At 44.2% G+C, this 20,996-nt stretch overlaps 1 protein-coding gene across 5 annotated transcripts in view; it reads left to right on the forward strand.

Moving 5' to 3' along the window:
- Window positions 1-19,119, forward strand: part of CCDC149 (coiled-coil domain containing 149) — a 480,627-nt gene extending 461,508 nt beyond the window's left edge. For all 5 annotated transcript variants that reach the window (XM_078678386.1, XM_078678383.1, XM_078678387.1 and 2 more), the window contains one exon: window positions 17,351-19,119. In XM_078678386.1, coding sequence (XP_078534512.1) covers window positions 17,351-17,949 — 599 coding nt within the window. In that variant the 3' untranslated portion in view covers window positions 17,950-19,119. The remainder of the gene's footprint in view (window positions 1-17,350) is intronic.
- The last annotated feature ends 1,877 nt before the right edge of the window (window positions 19,120-20,996 follow it).

The following is a 20,996-nucleotide window of genomic DNA, read 5'->3' on the forward strand; positions in this document are numbered from 1 at the left end:
CATCAATCTGGGAGTTTTAAGCATGATACTCACCCATGAGTGTCTCAAGGCGCTGGGGGATGGAGTGGAGTGAGGTGGGGAGTAGCTCCAGTCAGTCGAAGTGCCAGGTTGGAAGGGTCTTCCTGAAGATGTGCAGGCTGGGGGCACGTCTGATGTCGATCGGGAGCTCGTTCCAGGTCTTGGCCATAATTTAGGAGAAGGTTCTTCCACCCGTTCTTGCTCTGTGGATACGCAGAGGTTCAGTGAGGGCAAGGGCTGCCGATCGGAGGTTCCTCTTGGGTACGTGGAAGGAGACTCTATAGTTGAGATATTGGGGTCCAGTATTGTGGAGGCATTTGTAGGCATGGGTGAGTATTTTGAAAGTTACTCTCTTCTCGACGGGGAGCCAGTGGAGGTTACGCTGGTGTTGGGAGATGAGTTTGTGTCGAGGACTGCAGAGGACGAGTCTGACTGCGGTGTTCTGTATGGTCTGGAGTTTGCGGAGCAGAGACTTGTTGATACCGGCATAGAGGGCGATTCCGTAGTCCTGTCTGCTTGTTATGAGTGTGTGTGTGACTGACTTTCTTGATTCGGGGGAGACCCATTTGAAGGTCTTTCGGAGGAGGCGGAGGGTGTTAAAGCAGGTGGAGGTGACGGCGTTGACCTGTCGGGCATGGAGAGGGAGGAGTTGAGTACGATGCTGAGGTTTCGGGCATGGTCTGTGGGGTTGGGGGACTGCCGAGGGCGGTGGGCCACCAAGTGTTGTCCCATTCAAAGGGGGAGGGTCGAAGAACCTCTGTCTTCTGCGAGTTAAGCTTCAGGCAGCTGTTGCTCATTCAGGATGCAACGTCCTTCATTTCTTTTTGGAAGTTGACTTTGGTGGTGAGTGGGTCCTTGGTGAGGGAGGGGATGAGCTGGGTGTCGTCGGCTTAGGATAATATGCTGAGTCCTTGCTGTTTGATGTTGGCGGCGAGGGTGGCCATATAGGTGTTGAAGAGCGTGGGGCTGAGCGATAATCCTTGGGGTACTCCGCAGTTGATGTCTGTGGGTTCAGAGAGGAAGGGTGGAAGTCTGATTCTTTGGGTTCTGCTGGTGAGGAAGGAGCGGAGCAAGTCGAGGGCGGTTCCCTGTATGCTGGCGACGTGGAGTCTGGCAGTGATTTTGCTGTGGGAGATGGTTTCGAAGGCTGCAGAGAGGTTGAGAAGGATCAGGGATGCGTTGTGTCTTTGGTCAAGGAGGGTGCGGATGTCATTTGTGGCGGCAAGTAGCGCGGTCTCAGTGCTGTGGTTGCTGCGGTATCCAGATTGGGAGGGGTTGAGGATGGAGTTTTCTTCGATTTCGTTCGTTGGACGTTGACGATCTTCTCTGTGACTTTGGCCGTGAAGGGGAGGAGGGAGATGGGTCGGTAACCACTAGCACTAGAAAGCACTACAAAGAATTAAAACAGTGATGCTAAAAAAACTGTGCAAAAACGGAGGAGGTTCTAAGAATAATACACAAACTGAGCAAAAGGTATGCATTAGTACATGTCCTAATCATTGTGCCGAGATGGTTTCTTGTGAAAACCATGCAGAAAACCTTTCCCATACTGACCATGGAGGCTGTCCCTGGATCAGGAACCAAGAGCTTCCTCCTCCACCGTTCTGCCCACACTGTTATATTTCACATTCCTGTCATAGCTCCATGTCTGACCATCATCTAAAATTACAACGCTTTTGAAAATCTTACTGATCCTATTCCGTGCTGAAAACTTAGAAGAACCAGAGCACACAGATCTAGGCACCTTTACTCTCACAGCATCTCCAGTCTTCCATTTTATCACATTACCTCGCATCTTATTGTTGTAATCACTTACATACTTTCTTTGATGGTTGTTAATTCTTTGCATGATTTCTACACGGTCTATTCCACCCGCACTACACCCTATTAACCATTGAGGACTTAATTTAGTACCCAGTTCTCTTCCCTTTAATGATTTGAACAGTGATACCCCTGTGATAGAATGCGGAGTAACTAGGTAAGACCAGATCATGTTATCCAATGATTTTTTTTTATTTGTCCCTCTTGCACTAATTAGCTGAATACATTCCTTTATCAAACAATTCACACGCTCAACTAAACCATTTGCTCTTGGCAAGTAAAGAGCAGTTTGCAAATGCTTTACCGAAAAACTATGCAATAATTTTTTCATTTGCATAGAAGTAAATTAGACACCATTGTCCGTTACAAGGGTTTGCGGAACTCCCTCACTCCGGAAACATCTTGTAAAAATGCAGTGATAGTGCTGGTAACGATATTATCCACAATCTTGATGACTACCCATTTTGAATAATTATCAACCAAAGTCAATATGAATCTTCCACCCAGTCATTTAGTTAATAGGGCCAATGATATATAAAGCCACCTTGTTCCAAGGGACTGAGGGTACTTCCACCGCTGAAATGGACCCCTTCCTCACACGTTTAATGTTGTCACTGTAAGCGCAGCTTTCACACCATCTTATATTTCTCTCAATCATAGAATCCACACAAGGTCACCAGAAATAAAGTTTCGTTTAGCTTTTGGTTAGGCTACCACATTAACGACCTTCGTGAGCCAAGTATATAAGTTTCTCACGCAATCTTTCAGGGAGCATTAATTTGATGCCCCGGTGCCTCTTGTAATCACCGGGGCATCCTCAACACCCTTTTCTCATTCTTGTCTTTTCACACCATCCAATACGGATGCAACTACAAACTCCTCTACTGGTCCTTCTCTAATCGTCTGTTGCATAAAGAAGGTCTAGACAGACAATCAGCACCTTGATTCTTTAACCCCAGAATGTACACAATTTTGAAATTAGAACCTTCCAATCCCAAAAACCATTGAGAAATTCTTGGCATGGTCCTTGCAATGTTCGTCACAGAAAAAGCATTGAACAGCCGTTTATGGTCAGTTATCTATGTGAAAGGTATCCCCCACACTAAAACGCTGAAATGTTTCACTTCCCAAAAACATGCCAAAGCTTCTCTCAACAGAGTACCTAGATTCCGCTTCAGGCATTTCCCTTAAAGTAAACGCTACAATTCTCTCATCCCCCTCCACAACCTGACTGAGGGTTGCACCAATCCCTTTAGTACCAGCGTCAGTGGTGATTATAGTGTTTTCTTTTGTATCAAACTGTCCCAGAAATGGTGCATTCACAATCACATATTTAAGTTTGCTAAAGGCTTCATTACATTCCTCACTCCACACGAATTTCACATGTAAATTTCTCAAAGGGTGTGTGATGTCAGCAAACATTTTTACTAACTTGGAAATGTATTCTGAAAGTCCTAGGAAAGATTTTTGTTCCTCTTTACTATTAGGAACTGGAGCCAATCTAATTGCCTACACCAAATCAACTTTAGGTTTTATTCCTTAATTGGATATAACATGTCCTAAATACGTGACAGATCTGACCCCAATTTGACATTTCTCTTCTTTCAATGTCAAACCAGCAATCTCAAGTTTGTTCAAAACCTTTTGATGGGTAGTTTTGTGATCTCCTTCTGTCTGCCCAAAAATTAATAAGTCATCTTGGAAACACAACACATGATCTACTCCCATCAAAACTTGCTGCATCACTCTCTGGAAAACCGCAGCAGCGGAAGCCAAATCGAAGGGCATCCTACAAAATCTGAAAGCACCAAAAGGGGTAATGAAAGATGTTAAAGCTTTACTTTTGGGATGTAATTCCACTTGGTGGTACGCAGAAGAGAGATCTATTACAGAAAAGAATTCTGCCTTACCTACCAATCTCAACATCTCCTTGATATTTGGCAAGGGATGTCTATCTACCCAAATATTTGCGTTGAATTCTCTTAAATCAATGCATAACCGAATGGCATTGCTATTGGATTTTGACGTGATAATGATGGGTGCAACCCATTCAGCACACTCAGTAGGCTCAATCATACCCTGTCCAATCAGTTTCTCCAACTCCTGCTTGAGGGGTTCTCTCATCATCAAAGGAATAGTTCTACATTTGTTCACAATGGGCTTAGCACAATCTTTTATTTGATTATATGTTAGAACTCCTTCAAACAATACAACTTATCTGTAATAACTTCAAGGAATTTATCCAAAAACTCTATCACAGACTGACCTCTCAACTAACATAAAAGGTACTTTTGTCGTGCGATCCAATTTGATTTCTAAATCCCTTTGGTGCGAACAGCCTTAAAGATTTAAACCGGCGATTAGCTATGTATACCTTTCCCACAGTGCTGCTGTACTTGAATGGTATTTTCATAGTTCCCATTCCCTCAAGAGGTATAGGATCTTTATTGTACCCCACTGGAACCACATCCAGTTCTTGAAAGGACATGGTTGTTCCCAAAGTTAGCATGGTAAGTTTCACTGTTTAGAAAGGTGAAAGGTGAACAAGAGTCTGCATAGACTTCTATATCCTCACCATCTAACCCTATTTTGCGCTTGGGAGGAACATCACCATGCTCTTTCCTTCCACCATCCACAGATACTTGAAGAACATACATTCCTCTCTCCTCTTCAACATTTTCAATATTACTCACAGATCTGCTGGTTATAGCTTTACATACACATGCAAATGTCCCCTGCTGTTACATTTCCTGCACAAAGCTGTCCTAGCTAAGCAAACAACATTGTTGGCCAAGTGTCCCGTGCTGCCACACCTAAAACATTAGAGCTTGGATACTTGATTGTACCTTTCTTTACTTAAATCTGTAACCGACTCGCCATTTTTGTGAGTCTTTTTTGCACGCACACTTTTAAGTTCCCCACAGATCTGGCTGACCTCATGTTCACTTGACACGCGCATCTCTCTAATGCATTCTACAATATGCTCAACACTTTTTGCAATGTCAATCGCATTCTTTAAGTTGGGTTACAGACCAAACGTTTTTCTTGTAGTATCTTGTTGTCGGTACAACGCACTAACTGATCCCTTATGAGAAAATCAGTTAGTTCATTAAATTCACAAGTGTCCGCTAACGCCGTAGGACTGTGACATAGTTACTTACTTTTACATTTTTTCCCTGGGATATACCAAAAAATGTGTGCCTCTCCAGGGCGACATTTATCTTATCTGCAAATTGTAACTCCAATTTTTTTGATAGTGCTAGCATAAACATCACCGCTTCCCTACTCATCCTCCCCCAATTCAGGAAGACTATCAAAAACGTTTCTCCCCGCTGTGCTTAGGTTATGCAATAAAATGTGTTGCTTCCTTATAGCAGAGAACCCACTACCACCAGTAGCAATAAGATATGTTTTGAACAATGTTATCCAACCTTTCCATGCTAAAATCGGTTCCCCAGCTTCAGAAATAAAGGGTGGGGGTTGATTCATACTCACCGCAGCCATGAAGTAATTGTATAGTTCCACTGTAGATGAAAAATATTGAATTTGCTCTTAACTTTGCTTAAAGGCAAAATACATATATAGTATTTACTGAAAAACAAGAAAGGAAACATATTGAAACCTGTGGAAGAAAAAAAAAAGGTTTGTTTGCAGGATGCCTTTGCTGAAGAAGAAACTCTGTAGTATCTTGAACCGCAGTAAGAACACAGACACTGGAATTTGTCCAATCCTCAGGACGAATTTGTTGAATGTGAGCCAAATTAATGTCAAAGTTAAAAGGGTTTCACAGACAATACAGCACCATTAGAAGTGATGAATCTGTAAGCAGAAAAGTAAGATTCTTCCTTCAAAAATGCAACACCATCCAAGCGTATGCTAATGTAAGCAAACAAGCTGGTCTCAAGGAATTCATACTTAATTACCAAAGACGTTCATTATCAAAGCATGTCAACAGAGACCTCATGATGCAGTCGGACTCGAAAGTCTCATGCGTCACCAGAGAAAATTAGCACCGGGAATATAGTGCCGGGGTATGACTCTGCCACGAACGCCAACAGGAAGAGCACTACGGGAGCCGCCTACCACACAAATAAATGGGTGTAGCCTGACCTGAAAGATTCACCAATTACTGGACCTGCACACGCGAGAAACTGCCTCAGCATACGGAAGTCACTGTTCTGCCTTCAAAGAGACACAGGAACTACTAAAGAATGGCTCAGTGTCCAGAGTCAGACGATCAGAACTCCTCTCCAGTTAGAACTCCTCTCAACGCAAGCCGAACGTCCGCTTCACTTCAGTGATGGATAATCGCTAGTTTTTCTTCACAGAAACCGCATAAGAACACCTCTCAGCTACGTCGGTGGGATGTTGATCGCCCTGTCCTCTGCACAACACGATCGTCACCAGTGAAATAACAAAGTCCAAAAGGTAAGTATTGTAGTCTTTATTTTTCCAACACCCATAGCCCACAAAGCTGACAGTTCAACTGTCACACAAACCGTAAGAACGCTTACAGAATGTTCCCCAAGGAGCAGAACAAATAAAAGGAAAAGATGGGGGACGGAGGAAACCATTGTAGGAATGAAAGGATAGAAGAAGGAATCAAACCATAGGCAGAATATAAATACAACATAAGGCTTTATTAGAGGATAGTGTTAAGAATGTATTGTACACACTTAGACAAGAAATGATGACACACACTCAAAGACTGAACTCAGAACAATTTGTTTGTATAAAAAATATTATATATTTATTTATATATTTTTTTCTAGAACCAAGCCAGACCTGGTACCGGTAAGTATATCATACTTTGCAGAAGTTATGCAGTGAAATACAATTTGAATGCAGTTGGATTGATTTAATGGTAAGTAATTTGTTTATAAAACATTTTGAATTACTTTTCAGATAACTTTTCAAGTAACTTTTTCTACTCAGTGTGATATGCCTAGATATAACTCTGGGACATTTACTAGAGAAAAGGTACATAAATCAGTGTTGATGCATTTGCAGTTTCTTAGGTTTTCATACAAACCAACTTCACATTTAGAACAATTTTCACAAGAAAGCAGTCAATGCAGTCCTAAGGCAGAAAACAATGTTTTTGACTTAACGGTAAGTACTTAGGTTTGGGAGTTGGTATTCTGGGGTTCGAACCAGGGTTCCCCCAGGGTCAAGGATGCACTCTTAAAAGACCCTCAGCGGCACTAGGGCAGCCGGGTGCAGAGTGCTGAAGCCGAATGTTATACAATGGGGAATAGGGGGCTTCCGGTTTGTGGCAGCTCACAAGCAGGCCACAAGGTTGTGGGAACAAAGCTCCTGGTGTTAGGCTCAGGGCAAAGGGGGATCAGATTTAACACACAAGTTGCAGCCACACTGGGGCAGCCGTGTGTAGGGTGCTGTTTTGGTGATGGGTGCCCTGTTGTTTTCAATAGGAGTTGCCAGTTTTGGATTTTGGCTGCAGGCTCGGTCCAGGAAGACTTCCAGGAGGAACCAACAGATGGGCAGGTAAGTTGGAGGGCTCGGGTCGTAGGTGCACCTTGGCTTCTTTTCTCCAAGGCACAGGGCAGATGGGTGCATGGGTGTCTTTTGAGGTTGGATTTCACCTTACGGGCCACTCACATTGGGGGGGAGGGTCTGTGTGCAGAGGCTGCAGGAGATATCGGAGAGTCCTGGAGGGGTTAACCCTTTGTGGTCTCTGGCATGCTGGGGGACCTCGCTGGGACTGGTGGGCTACCCGACTTTGGGCCGTAGGCATCGGGTGCAGTGATGGTTCCAGTCGTCGAGTTTCTTTGTCCTCAGCAGGCTCAGAGTCTGTCTTGGGAGTTTCTTTTGAACAGCGCTGCTGTTCACAGGAGATCTGGACTATGTTGAAGGCAGTCAGTACTCCCAGGGTTCTGGAGGTTGCTGGCCACAGGACAAAGTGAGTTTTGGCACAAGATCTCTGGAAACTGCAGATGGACCAGTAGGGCTGGGGCCAAGTCAATTCTTCTCAGCAGTCTCCTCTGCTGGGCATCTTCTCTCGTCCTTCTTTGTAGCTTGCGGGAATCTGCCTTCTTGGTTCAGGGCTGCCCCCTAAATACCTATTTAGGGGGCGTTTTACGGTTCTTGAGGTCAGTCGCCAATGGGCGACTGACCTTAGGGTGACTACACCCTTGGTGGGCTCACCCCATGTGGGGAATTGGGCATAATTCCTAATCCTGATTGGAGAGTGCCTGTCATCAGCAAGATGGCGGGCACTGAAGAGTGGGCTTCATCTTGCCTCCCCAACCTGGGGGTGGGATTGGCAGAGGTGGGCACACCTTCCGGGCTGCTCTAATTATTCCTCCCTGTGTTCCAGCCGAAAAGGAGGGGAGACAGGAAGGGGTCCTGCTCCTGATAGCAGGAGAGGCTGGGTGTCGCGTTATGAAGGCGGCTAGGCCTTTGAAGCTCCCCTGCCACAAATGGCTCTTCCTGACCTGGGGGAAGTGTGACCCCCTCCGCCTAGAAAAAGGCTTTGGTTCTGGGCTCAGGGAGCAATGGCTCCCACCCCAGGGGTCCAGAAACTTGTCTTGTGGTGGCAGTCTGGTGTTTACCAGTCAGGTAACCCACCAGAGGCTGGTTGTTTTTCAGGGAGTATCTCTAAGATGCCCTCTGAGTGCATTGAATAATGAATCCACACTGGCATCAGCATGGGTTTATTATGCTGGGAGGTTTGCTACCAAACTTCCCAGAATTCAGTAAAGCCGTTATGGTGCTGTGGAGTTAATAATGACAAACTCCCAGACCATATGCTCTTTTATGGCTTTACTTCACTTACAATGTCTAAGAATGGACTTAGACGCTGTAGGGGTACAGTGCTAATACAACTGTACCCTCACCATTGGTATAGTGCACCCAGCTAGAGGGGTGACTTACCTATACCATAGCAAAACCAAAGGGGCTGATTGACGGAGTGTTGAACATTGCAAGCACTCACCCCCAGTCAACTGATCTCGGTTTAATCCATCGTCATTCTTTAGCTCACTCCACCACCCCAGTTCAGACATGGCTATATGCAAATCAGTCTGACCCTGTGCCTCATGGGAACAGTCCAGCCCGAACTGCCAAGCCACATCTTCCCTAGACCAGAAACTATCATCCTGGGACGGGTTTCGGGCTCACAGTCCTCATCAACCAGGCTATCTTGATTCCAGTGACAAAGTGAGTAATGGACCCACACCTGGGCATACACTGCCAACTTGGGGCAAACAAAGCAAAACCAAAGGGGATGATGGACGGAGTGTTGAACATTACAAGCACTCACCCCCAGTCAACTGATCTCGGTTTAATCCATCATCATTCTTTAGCTCACTCAGCCACCCCAGTTCAGACATGGCTATATGCAAATCAGTCTGACCCTGTGCCTCATGGGAACAGTCCAGCCCGAACTGCCAAGCCACGTCTTCCCTGGACCGGAAACAAGCATCCTGGGACTGGTTTCGGGCTCACAGCTATAGGCAGTGAGTTGCAGGCATGGCACACTGTGCCGTGTCGACTCTTCATTTTTCTCTGCACCAAAACACGCAGCCCAAAATGGCAGTGTGTGTCTATGTTAAGGTACAGGACCTCTAAGAGGGGCACAATATGTTCTGCAGCCCTTAGAGGCTGTCCCTGGTCACAATGCCCTTGGTACCTATGGTACCTTTTACAAGGGACTTTCATGTGGCCAGAGAGCTGCCAATTAGGGGTACAAAGGTACAATTTTGGGAAAAACACAGGCCCTGTGGACCTGATTGGCAGGGACCCAGGACAAATCAAGTCAAAGTGCATCAGACATCTGGCAAAAAGTGTAGGGGGGGTGGGTTCTGCAATAGAAACCCAGCTTCCTACACATGGAGAAGGCTTTATGAAACGTAATAGTCTATCATCTTTACCATGGAGCTAACTAGCAATATCATTCAAAGTAAGTGGGACATCCTCTTGCAATGCCTTTTATTTGTCTACAGGGAGGTTCCACGTAAAGGGGTTGGCTAGGCTCTTCACAACCTGCGAACCACCACCAGTGACACTCATTGTGCTCCTGGCAAACTCTTTTCCTGCAAATTGGACCCTTGGTTCAACTTGAGAAAGTAGAACTACAGCAGGACCTGTTTGGAACTGTATTCGACCTGCTCTCCATCGTGGTCGGCTTGATTTTTCAGATTTGGCCCGTTTTAGTGCGACCTCAAGTAACCTTTTAGCGCTATTGACTGTTTTCACATTTAATATTAAAAAATTCATATCTCATCTTCTACTGATTCGATTGCTGTCATTGTGGTCTTGTTTTAATCAGAGAAACATTCTCTATTTTTCTAAACTGGTGTTACTGTAATTTAGGAGTTGCACGAATACTTTACATATCGTCTCTTAAGTTAAGCTTGACTGCTCTGTGCCAAGCTACCAAAGGTGAGCACAGGTTAATTTAGGGTGTGTATCTGGCTAACCCTGACTAGAGTGGTGGTTCCAAATAGAATCGAATGGGGACCCCCTCTCAAACTCACTTCAGGTCAGGGAGTAGAGGGGAAGCGATAAACCAGAACAACTGAGAGACTCCCTCATGACCTATAAATACTTTTATCACAGGAAATACCTCTTAACCACAGGGCATACACAAAACATATCTTCTCTTTTTTTTGGGATTTACTCATTTATTTCATTTTTTTGTAAAAAAACTTTTTTCCCTAAATACAAAAGTTATTAAATATGCATTGCTCAAAAAAAACTCATTGAAGATATTATATTAACACATTAGGACCATCAGTGTGTGTCCAGAACATAAGTTACACAAATTCATATATTCTAAAAACAAAATAAATTTCACTAAACCAGGTAGAGAGCCACAACCACACATACTCTAAACATACAACCCATCAAAAGCAGACACTAATCATCCTGTCGCATTGTAACTGTTGTCCAATATGTGACCGTAGTCATTTGACTAAATATGAAGAAAATGGCCAACGCGTTTCGGTGGAAGAACAGCAGTGAAGACCACCTTCATCAGGACCAGCCAGATACAATTCAATATGGGATCTCTAGACCTGGATTTTGAGTCTTTTTAATCCAAGCTATATCCATCACAATATAGTGACTATCTCACTTTTCGTGGGAACACAGAGAGAATCCTAGAGTGGTGGTTCCTCCTTGGACATGGTACATACCCAAGCCAACTAGAGACCCCATTTCCATCAAACGCCATGCCACCTTATTTTCTGTATGTGAATCATAACAGTTATCTTGTGTATATTGCACAGTATGTTGGCAGTATTTTAAGTGGGATATAAAAAGTGGGAAGGGGCTCTGACAGGGTTGTGGCCTAAGAAACGTACCTTGAAACCACCACAAGAGGCATGCCCCATGCAACAGTGTGATAGGACGCAAATGAAAAACAGTCTTGTGCTTTCATAGTTTTTCTTAATAAAGAATAGCTGAAGTGACCAGGCAATACAATATTTATTAAACGTTTATAATAAACATTTATACAGAGCCATAAGCGATAAAACAAGTCACAAGATACATTTAAAAGTAAGATGTGAAAGTTTAGTGTTCTAGTTGGAAGTAAATAGAAACTTTGGGCACCAGTAGAAAACTAGAGAATCCACCATGCCATTTTGGCAAAGTCTCAATAAGGGAACTTCTGGTTAAGTTGCTGCTTCATTGTATTACAGGGAGGCAGATACAGTAGGTTTTCTCCAGCTGGCGAAAGACAGAAATAGAAGATCCTGGTTCAGTTTATTTTAAGATCTGGTTCCAGACAACTTTAGCTGTCTCAAAGGCTTTGTATCATCAGTTCTTGCAATAGGAAGTAGAGAGAGGGAGTGGGCATTGAGTCAGCACCCTGTGGTTTTATAGTTTGTCATTGCTTGGAGGGGCTATACATCAAGGCCATGGCATTCCATGGATTTCCCAGTTTGTAGCTATTACGTTTAGATAATAGTGCTCATAGAGTAATTTTGTTAGATTAGACCCAGTTTGTGCGCTAGATTTATTTACCTTTCTGAGACAATGGCATTTTAATTCCTGTTTAATTATTTGTTGTCTTTAATGTTTGGGTGCCTTATACTGTAATACAGACAGAGTGCTATTCACCAATCACCCCTGGATGTCCATTTGTTTTACTTTGCTCTCAAGATGACATGTTGAATCTACAGGGTTTTTTGTTCACAAAGTAAAACTGTGCAAGTACTTAAGCGTTCTTTAAGATGGAACAAAAATACAGGCTCTTTGTTAAAGTATTTACTATGCAATATTAAGGCGTGTGTGCTTTTCATATTTCACCACTTACAATGCTAATTTCATCTTCTGACTCCTTTTCATAAAATTCTTATTTGAATATTCTGGTTTGTCTGATCAACAAATGGGCCCTACTCACAGCTTCCAAATTGTTGTAGCCTAAGTTGTTGTTCCATTGTGGGATTTTCTTTCTAGGGCTGCTGGGGGCAGCACACAGAAAAGTGCCTACCTCTTTCTGAACAATGCCCCAAGCAAAACATCAGTCGTTTTGTCTTTGCCAGTTCTTGTTTGACTTTGCCGGGTCTTAGCCATGGCAAGCCATGGCATGCCCTGGCCTACCAAGGCCCACCTTACGAGTTGAATAGAAAGTGGGCCAGATTTTCCCCACCCCAGGGTTAATAATACCGGTCACACCAGGGTGGGGATATTCCAGCCCATTATGAGTTGGACCCTGAGGGCCCTATAAGAAATGAGGAATTACCAGGGCAATCAGTGATAGTGGGGTACTATCCCTCATTTTCTCCATACTTTCTTACAGAAATTTTGTTCGTTTTCAGCAGCTGAAATCTGTGCGAAAGTAAAAAAAAAAAAATAGACTTCAATGGGGCCGGTAACTGTTGTTAGAAGCTCCAATGGATTTAAGAGACCACTCATAATGAGGACCTAAGAGCACAGTGCCGTGCTACTAGGATAAAGTAAGTGAATTACTTCAGTGATTCTTAGCTCTGTCTCTGGTGAAATCTTGATGCATCGATTTAACCAAAAGCACTTTATAAGTCAAGTTATACCGAGTAGTGTGTCCCTTATTCCATCTGTACATATTTATTTATTAATTGCATAGACATGATCAGTTGAAATGATCGTCAGATGAAACCTCCATCAAGCAAGGCCTGCGTTTCGGCAGGTATTAGTGACCCAAAAAATTCCACGTGGTAGCCTTGTGGGAGATCGGTCAGTTTTTCTTGCTTGATTGCCCTTTCATATATCAGAGCTACCTTGGCGGAGTGGGAGAAAAGGTGTATGACCCCAAGAGAAAACACTGCTTTCGAGATCCCAAAAGCAAAGGAAGCCATTTAGATTAAATCTGATCTGAAAACGAAAACTGGGACTTTATTGTACCCAGGTAACTATCGACCTCAGTGACATATATTTTGCATAGGTTATATATCAGGCAAAAAGCACGCTTGAATTGTAGTTTAACTGTAAAAGTGATGAGTTATTCACATCAAATTTCCTATCGTGTGTCGCTGCAATGACAATATTGTTGGAAGATTTTTGTGTTATTGTATCTGAATTCATGTAAATTGATGCCTTTTTAGGTCTCGCGCCTAGCGGTGCAGTGCGCAGCATTGCCCGTGTATCGCAAGACATTTAGTGAGGGAAAAACGGGGTTTAAGTAGCTGACCTAGGAATCGCACACGCTCCTGCGTGTGCTTTTCCTTTAGTACTACCTGATTGGCCTTTGCATGCGTCTTTTAATAAAAGACTGCACGCAATTGGCCACAGGCGGGCGCATTGCTCCACCCATGGCCTATTGGTGTCTATTACGCGCTTGGTGCGCGTAATAGACACCAATAGGCCATGTGGTTTCAATTATGGTGCCCAGACATGGGCGCGATAACTGAAACCACATGTCTCGCTGTGGCTCGCGAGCATCTGTTTTTGTTTGGATCCATTTCACTGTGAACCAACCTGGCCGAGGATAGCGGTGTCAGCACAGGATGCCCGTGTGTCAGTGCGCGCTGCGGCTCTCTCCTCCGGAGCAGAGCGGGCTCGCGAGGAAGGCGCGCTGGCCGGGGTGCCACTGGCGCTGCAGGAGCCGGCCCCCGAGGCAGCCTTCAGCGAGGTGCAGAAATGGATCGAGGTGAGTGTCGGGGTGGCAGGGCCTGACCTGGCAGCCCCCGCGAGGTCAGGTTTGGTGTCCCCTTTGCATGGCGGAGTGAGTCTGAGCACTCTGATGGAGAGGAAGTGCCCGACGGAGCCGGCTACATATTGCAATGCCTTGTACGCGAGCCTACCCAAACAAAAATACAAGAGACCAAAACGCACCAGTGCATTTAATTTTCGCACTTCAAAAACTCAATTTAGTCACTACCCATCTTGTTTAAGTATAGCGCCAGCAGTACACTAATTACGTTTCACGCTTTATTAAAGGGAGAGTAGAATTAACGTCTGGACTTTTCAAATGAAAAATTACAGTAAAATAGAATTAGGGGGAAACGACAGGAGGTTCCATTGGACTGCTGCTTCCCGCCCCCTCACTCCGCCTTCCCTGCACACAGTGATCCCTGTCTCGTGTTAGCTATAGCCCTTTAACTAATCTAGGGATGTATTTTTAGAAAAAGATCCTGGTAGTTGTTGTTCAGAGTGAGGGCTCTCTATCTGTACAGGGAGGTTTTGCACGACAAATGTAGTTCTGTTTTTATACGTATATTATTTTATTTCCCTCTGACTCAGATATGAGCTGGTTACCCAAGGGTGCTTCCTTGTTCGGTAACCAGGGGTGCTGCTTCTGCATGTCGGTCACGTAGGCATGGAAGGAGTGTGCGTGTTGGCGAAGGGGGAAGGCACACATGGCAGTTGTAGCCACGGGGTCTTTGTGCCCAGACAGACCTGCCTTTATTGATGCCCTGGTTCATTGTATGCACTGGGCGGAGAGGGGAGGCTGCAGAGGAAGCCGGTGTATGGATAATCAACCTGCTACTCCCCAAGCAGTGCTTTCCCAGCCCTTGGTATTCCGGGGTCAACACAGCAGTATTTTTTTACGCTTTCCATGGCACAACACAGCAGATGGTGCAGTGCGGGGCACGCCGCTGCAGCCCTTCCACTGCAAAATGGGTTTATTTATAACAGGGGACGCCACGTACTGCTCACGTGTTTGCTGCAGTTTCTGTTCTCTGTCTAAAATACACAAGGCATGTCACTGTATGTTTAACGTTATAAGGAGGCTTACATGGAGTGCACGTCTAATGACCAGGAGCTGTGGCTTTACGTGCCATGTTAGCGGTGTGCTTTGAATAATGTATATATTACTGTTTGACGACCTGTGACGTGCTATTGTACGCCTCCTAGACATGCTGTTATAAAGTACCATGTGCCAGATTACGGAATTATGCTCTTAATATTTACAGTGCACGCTTTGTAATTACCCTATTTTTATACATAGTGCGATACTGGTATTTGGCCTTTCTCCAAAGGTGTGGACAGGGGAAAAAATGTTAGATTCAATATTTATAACCCATGATAACGCAGCATGGTTACCTGGGGGCCACGGTACCTGAGTATTACCACGGTTGAAGTATCTGCAGGTAGTACCGAGGGCTACAGGCCTGGAATGGAAATCAAAATCAGCAATGGCAAAAAATGCTGAAAGTAGCACAACACTGCAGGAGGCCGTGAATAGTACGAGTTTACGGGCGTTTTGTTTCAGGGTCATGGTGGCCCATCCTGCTCTGAATGCATCACCCTAGGCTGCAGCCCACTAGGAAAATAGCAAGAGTGCTAGAATGGCCAGTCCACCCTGTTAGTAGCTAATTGAGACATTCATACTTTTGAGATGCATGTAAAGAAGAAGCAATAAACACTCAGGCCTATTTACGAAGTTGTCACGCAGTGCAGCCCAGCAAATCACTTTGCTACGCTGCATGACAGGGAAAAGGCAAGAATGCGCTGTATTTTGCAGTACGGTGATTCCTGCCTTTTCCCCTGCACTGATGCACTTTTGGCACCCTAGTGCCTGCATTGCTTGTTGGATTGTTTTTGTGCAGGGAGGAACACCTTCCTGCACAAAAACAATCCTGAGAGGCATTTTCCTAATTTGGTGCCTCAGAATGCACAACATACAGAAAGAGGAAATAACAAAGAAAATATTTTTCTCCTCGGGCCTCTCCTGGGAAGGCGTACTTTTTGGCACATTACCAGGGCTACCAGTGCTAGTAAATCTGGGAATGAGTAAAAAAAAACATGGGAGTTGCGTGGGAATACCCACTCAACACCCATGGAAAGCCTTACCAGGGCAGAGTAAGGCAAGGCAGCGATTTGTGCTGTGCGGCCTTACTCTAGATGTATGTGGCCCCAAAGGACCACGCAAAGTGTTCTTGAATGGATTAATAAACTGGACTTAAGGCTTGTCACTCTTGCACCACCTTGCACCATGCAAGAGGGACGCAAAACCACCTCGTAAATAAGCCCCTCAGTTTGAGGTGTCAAAACTCACTTACATGGGGTACTCAGACGAATATCTGTGAGGAATGACAAAGCATTGGCTTACTACCAGGTACTAGTGCCAGGAGTAACAAAGAGAAAGAAACAAGGAGAAATATGAGATGTATATTACCGTTTTTTTTTAGACAGTACATGGCGGATTAACCACTGTAAATGTAATCGAACAACCTGAATGCAATCCAACAAGTCATGGGCACCAGGTCAGTACAGCCCAAAGACCTGCATGCTAAAAGATTTAATCGGAGCACCCACACCCACACCCACATTTCAAAAGATCGGATTAAACATGTAAATAGCACAGAACGTGAATGTCTTTCTCTACACATCACATTTCAATTACCATTGTAAGGTATGTAACACCATGCTTTTGAGATACACATGACATATTTATTTTACTTCAGTTGTATAGCAGTACAAGCAGGCAGAGAAGTGCTCTCGAATTGAAATCATTGTAATGGACAAATGTACAGTGTAACGTACGTGTATTTTGTCCCCTCACCCTTTTTACCTCTATGCTTCTGCCCCTCATCACGTCCTGGTTTCTGTAATAGGATTTCACAGAAACACAATGCAGTTCCGCGTAGAACCTCATGATTCAGATGCTGTGAAGGTTTTTTTTAAAGCCTCCAGCTTATCCTTGGAGCTAGCCACAAGCTACTTCAAATACCCAAAGCAAATTAATATGCTGCTTAAGGGCACCTGCTTATTATTTCATTTCACATTTGTGCTTATTTAGACAGTTGTCTTTTACTGAAAACAGAGTCGACAAGAATTTGCAATGCAATAGGTCTCGCATTATTAAAGTTTGAGCTATTGGTGTTGCATTATTTAGCAATGCCAATAGCTCAAACCTTAATAATGCGAGACCTATTGCATTGCAAATGCTTGTTGTAAACATAGATGCTTGTCATTTCATGGTGGGGATTTCTAATGCTGCCAGATAGAATAAAATTATAAGCATGTGTCTGTTATAGTTGTTAGTTGTTCAGATGTTTTTCTTAATTGCCTATTGTTGTATAAACCCAAATGGTCATACTCTGTCCCTTTTCTGCCTTAGAACAATACAAGAATGCGAACTTAAAAAGAAGTCCATCTCCGACCGCCCCGTTGATTGCCACTGAAGAACCAGTCCAGGCCTCTGATGCCCAGCCATGCAGCCCCCGCCTTGGGTCTCCATTACCACGGCCACCCTTCGAGAAAGAAGAAATCGACAGACGAGGAAACGAAATCATTAAACTTACTGAGGAACTTGCAGCAGCCGAACTGGAGGCGAGCACCGTAGCAAGTCCAGAGCAGAGCGGCAGCTCAGTGATGGACCAACACTGCCTCGATAGCTCCTCGGAGGGCGAATCCCCGCTGTCCAGCCCGGAGCGCCTGGATCTTTCAGACTCACCGGTTGACAATGCGCTTCCGAGCAATGGTAACAACATCTTGGAAGACACAGAGGGCGTCTCAGAGAACACAGTCTCTGAAGACTCGAAGACACTCGAGCTGGAGACGGCAAGCGCTAAAAACGATACGGAAAATAGTCCCAGTACAAAAGATAGACAAATGGCAGCTGAAAACCAAATTAACTCTTTGAAAAATGAACCCTCATCAGTGGACAAAAAAGTTTGTAATAACCCCTCTAAATACACAAAGAATAGCATAGCTTGATTTAAATAGAATATCGCGAGATCTCTCTGTGCTGCGACTAGTTATAAGTTATTGTCAAAGTTGTCTCTGAAAGATTGTGCTGTTACTGTTTGCTTTTGTCAACCTTCATGCCATGCTTCTTGATTCGTAAAAGCGAAGGGTTGGTTTTCTCTGCCCCAGATTAATGTTTCTACGTGTTTAGAGCTCACCCTTTCCTCACCCTCACCCTGTCCTATTTCGTTCATGAAGGTATCAGCTACTTTACATTTTCATTTCGCTCCCGCAGTTTCTTGCACACTGCTGTAGTGGCTTCGTTCCTTTACTTTGGGAAATGTGATTTTGGGATATCTCTTTACTACTGATGCGATATATTTTTTCGACTGGCCTCTGTTCAGTTATTGGCGGGCTGTGGAGTTTTCATTCACAGACTCACGGCACGGTGTGTTTATTTCAGCTGCTTGCCATTTGCAATGAAACAAACACCTACTTCTGGTTGAAAAGAACAGCCTCGATGCTACATGTTTTGCGTTGAGGAAATCTTCCATTAAGCAGTATGTAATTGTCCTTCTCTGTTTGCTCCTGGGTATTTTCAAAGGCTGAATTGCACGTTGTACCTGCGCCTGCTCACTGTGTTTTTTGTCTCTGTCCTAACTTCTTAATCCATGCGTCTTCGGAAGGAACGCAGATCATCGCATAACTCGGTGCAGCCTTTTGTTGCCTTGGTAGGTGATGGTGCGTGTTTGAGACAATTCGTGATTTAAGGAATGCTGGCATGTTTGTGTTCTCTCCTAATGCAACACATCTGTTTTAGAGCCTGAGCATCAGGATGTCTTCCCCAAGCCCTGGAGCAGCTGACGACAAATCCACGCCAGCAGCACTCAGGGATGCATCGTGCATGCAGAGGTTGCGCTCTAGTGAACATCAGCCTCCGCTGGCTGGCTGGATCCAGTGGCCATGCGAGCTAGAGCGAGCTTACGCCATGCGAGCTAGTCTATTTGGCAATGTCGTTTGTTCATTTTTCATTTATGAAGATTTATGTAACACAGTTCGGTATTCTATTATTGAAAAGTAACATGTCAAATGTGTGTGAGGGATTGGAAGTTTAACGAGAAATATTAATTTGTTAAAAAAAAAACGAGCACCATCTAAAATGTATCTGATTTATAAAGAAAAATAAAACAGAAAAGGTTATGTTTGTGCTTTTCATCGCAGAATACTATTATGTTTAACTTTACTTTCTTTGCAGATTGCTGTCTAACAAAAATATCTGTAACCTTTACACATATGTTTGGGGTTCAGTATTTGGAGCAGAATTAACTTCTGTCTCTAGACTCTGTTAACCTGTTCTAGACTTTAGTACAGATAGCCCAGTATGTACCTGCATCCGTCCTGCACAGAGTTATAAGAACACATGATCCCGAGGGCATGGAATAAACTGACAGTTACCTAGAGGCAGGTGCATTACACCACATTTCCACTTACAGCATTCATGCGTTTCCTACTTGACGCGTTTCCTTATTGGCACAGACAACACAGCTATCTCTCACCTGCAATGGCGCTGACTTCATTGGGGCTGACAGCCCCCGCTGTCCCCTCTGCCAAAGTTCACTGGGGGGTTTGACCTTTCTCGGAATAATGAAGGCCTGCACTTCGGTCATTGGATCAGCTGCATAGCAGTTTAACTGCTCAGCGGGTAGTCGCCTCTCATGCCCTGCTGGAAAGAAGTGCATTCCATGCAGTTGTTTTTATCTCCTTTCGGACAATCTGTGCCTGGCAAAGCCATGTACGTACCTTGGAGGAGGTGGAACTAAGAATGTGTCTTGTCAAGAATTCCTTTCAGATGGAGACCTGCCCACTTCTTAAAATAACTAGCACTTGCAAGGCAAATAGGCCTCGCCATTACTTAAAACAATTTCTAATCCACTGAGTCTGCTTGCTTTTTTTTAATTACCCACAATAAACACCACAGCTTGTCAAAGTCAGCAGAAGAAATGTGTGACTCTGTGCCCTGCTCGCCAGAGGCTCACTCTGAGAGTGCTGTGCCGATCTGTCCACTTGGCTGAAAACGAGCGCTGCTGAGTTTCCAGACTGCAGAGCCTAAGACGTGTAATGCATATACCATAGGTTTCAGATGTTGTTATGTATATGAATATCTGAAATGTCGGGTTCTATACCCAAGATCCTTTTTTCAGCTTTGTTCCTGTGTTTGTTCAGTTTTCCCCACAGAAGAGGCGGAGTTAAGGTTGTTCACCTGATTTATTCATGGATGTGTCTGCTGATTGGCTGCTGGGCATTCTGTTATGACATATATATAGTTATACTGGAGCTTGGGATTTGTAGTTTTTTATGACATCCTTATGGTTGATGTGTTTTTTACATGACTTCTGTTAAAAAAAAAAGAAAACAGGAGAATGCATAATCTGAAGCCTCCAGTCCAGACATAAAATCAAGTTGTGTGGATTTCATTGGAGTTAAATTCATGTCAAATACCTCAATAAAATAATAATAATAATCACACAGAACCCTTCCCATCAAACACCACCCTCTTAATCTCAGTGTCCCTTGTCTCCGCCTCTACAACAGCTGCACACAAGTGGGCACCATGGCTCCTGTGCTTGCTCGAGTGCTCGCTGTTCCCCATCTTTGCTGCTGTACTCCCTTTGAATGTTACTTTTATTAATAATGTCATAAGACCTGAACGTAGCATCTTATATAGCCCTCCACATCATTTACGTCCAAACTGAGCAGCACAGGCGTAAACCCACAGACCAAAACAAACCGTTTCAGTCACGGAAGGGATCCTACACACAGCCCACACCAAACATAAAATGAAATGAAAGACCGAACAGAAGAACAGAACAGAAGAAGTGAAGGCGAAAATGCTAGAGATTTTTATAAAGTTAAAGCATCGAGAGTGACTAAGGAGGGGAAATCTGAAGGATGTTGCAGGATTTGAGGGAAATGGAAGACTTGAGAGAGGGAAGAACATGGGGGGGTTACGTGAACATTGAGAAGGAGAAAGATCACATTCTGGGCACATTTTGCAATCTCCCTTGGCTTAAAGAAAT

This window comes from Lissotriton helveticus, chromosome 2_2 (genome assembly GCF_964261635.1).
Source record: "Lissotriton helveticus chromosome 2_2, aLisHel1.1, whole genome shotgun sequence".
NCBI classification, from domain to species: domain Eukaryota; kingdom Metazoa; phylum Chordata; class Amphibia; order Caudata; family Salamandridae; genus Lissotriton; species Lissotriton helveticus.